The sequence below is a fragment of the Galdieria sulphuraria genome, assembly GCF_000341285.1.
Source record: "Galdieria sulphuraria unplaced genomic scaffold scaf_186, whole genome shotgun sequence".
Classification (NCBI taxonomy): Eukaryota; Rhodophyta; class Bangiophyceae; order Galdieriales; family Galdieriaceae; genus Galdieria; species Galdieria sulphuraria.
Window position 1 is genome coordinate 1 of NW_005178289.1, and position 1,247 is coordinate 1,247.

Genomic DNA, 1,247 nt, shown 5'->3' on the forward strand with positions numbered 1-1,247 from the left:
TTTTTATCTGTTTGTCACATGGGTAGAATCATTTAAGATGCTCTTGTTCTATTAATAGTCAAACGAAATTTTTTTAGATCGCAACAGGGTTACTTTCCCTATCTAAGAGTCGGTGAGTTTTCAGTCTAATTCACTAAAACAGAGTTTGAATATATAGTGTTGTTAGTACTTTTGAGATAGAGTTTGAATTGCAAACTAAAATACTTTTTTTAGTATTTCTTCTTACCTTTGCTATATTTTCTCTTGGATCCAACAAGTTTCATATTTGTAGGAGCCATTCATATGAATTCCAAGGCTAGAAATGCAGTTTGAAAAAAACACATTAAAAACGAAAGGAATCTAAACTTTTATCGAATTTCAAGAAGCTAAAACTCTTTTTAAGACCGCAGTGTAGGTCCTTAAGTTGAAGCCTCAAGTTTTTGCTGCCACTTTTTTCGTTTGGTCTAAAACCGAGGAAAACTCTCTTCTATTCAGTTAACAAAAGACAGGAAGGACAGTCCAAGTGAAATCTACAAACAACTTTTTCTGTCTCAGTCTTTGAGAATTATAGTAAAAGGAGTTACTAGTCTTTTTTCAACAGACTAGAAAGACAACATAGCAGACACTTGAAGAATGTTTTGAGATATTCTTCGGTAAACACTTTACGAAGTATTTGGACAAGAAAGGATATTTTTCATTTTAGTTGTATTCAACATGTATGTATGTATAGTCTATTCATTTTGAATCATTGCTACAACTCTGCAATATCGCAAATTGACACCAAAAATAGCCTTCAAATGAAAAGCTTTTAGTTTTGAATTGTGTTTAAAGGTATCTCCGAAATATTTGAAAGATTGCACTGGTGTATTAACCGAGTCATTCTCCTGCACACAAGTGCATATCATCAATATCCAATTTCTGTAGGAGTCAACAACTCCTGTTTCTTTCTCCTCTGAAAATACTTGCAGACAATAGTGATATTTGATACTGTGGATTCTGCTAAGAGAAAACTTATTTTCAAAAAAGTTCAATTCAGTCCAACTGAGTCAATCCTATCGATTCTCTTCTCGCTTTTCATCATAGCATTTAAATCATAGTTGAATTGTCTCTTCCATATAGTCGACTATATAGTTGAGATGTTTTTGAAGGTAAACATGACTGTTTAGGTTTAAAGGTTTTCACTGCCTTCTCTTGTACCATCAACTTTGAACTTTGTAAAAACCACAAATTGTGAACATATATAAGAAAGCAAACTATATAAAACACAA

General features: G+C 32.3%; 1 protein-coding gene across 1 annotated transcript; it reads left to right on the forward strand.

Moving 5' to 3' along the window:
• Window positions 1–77: 77 nt before the first annotated feature.
• Gasu_63630 (uncharacterized protein) lies at window positions 78–401 on the forward strand (the record flags this gene model as incomplete). Its single annotated transcript, XM_005702443.1, has 2 exons — window positions 78–112; window positions 167–401. Coding segments are annotated over 2 exons (168 nt in total), but the record flags the coding sequence as incomplete, so codon positions are not given.
• Between the last annotated feature and the right edge of the window lie 846 nt (window positions 402–1,247).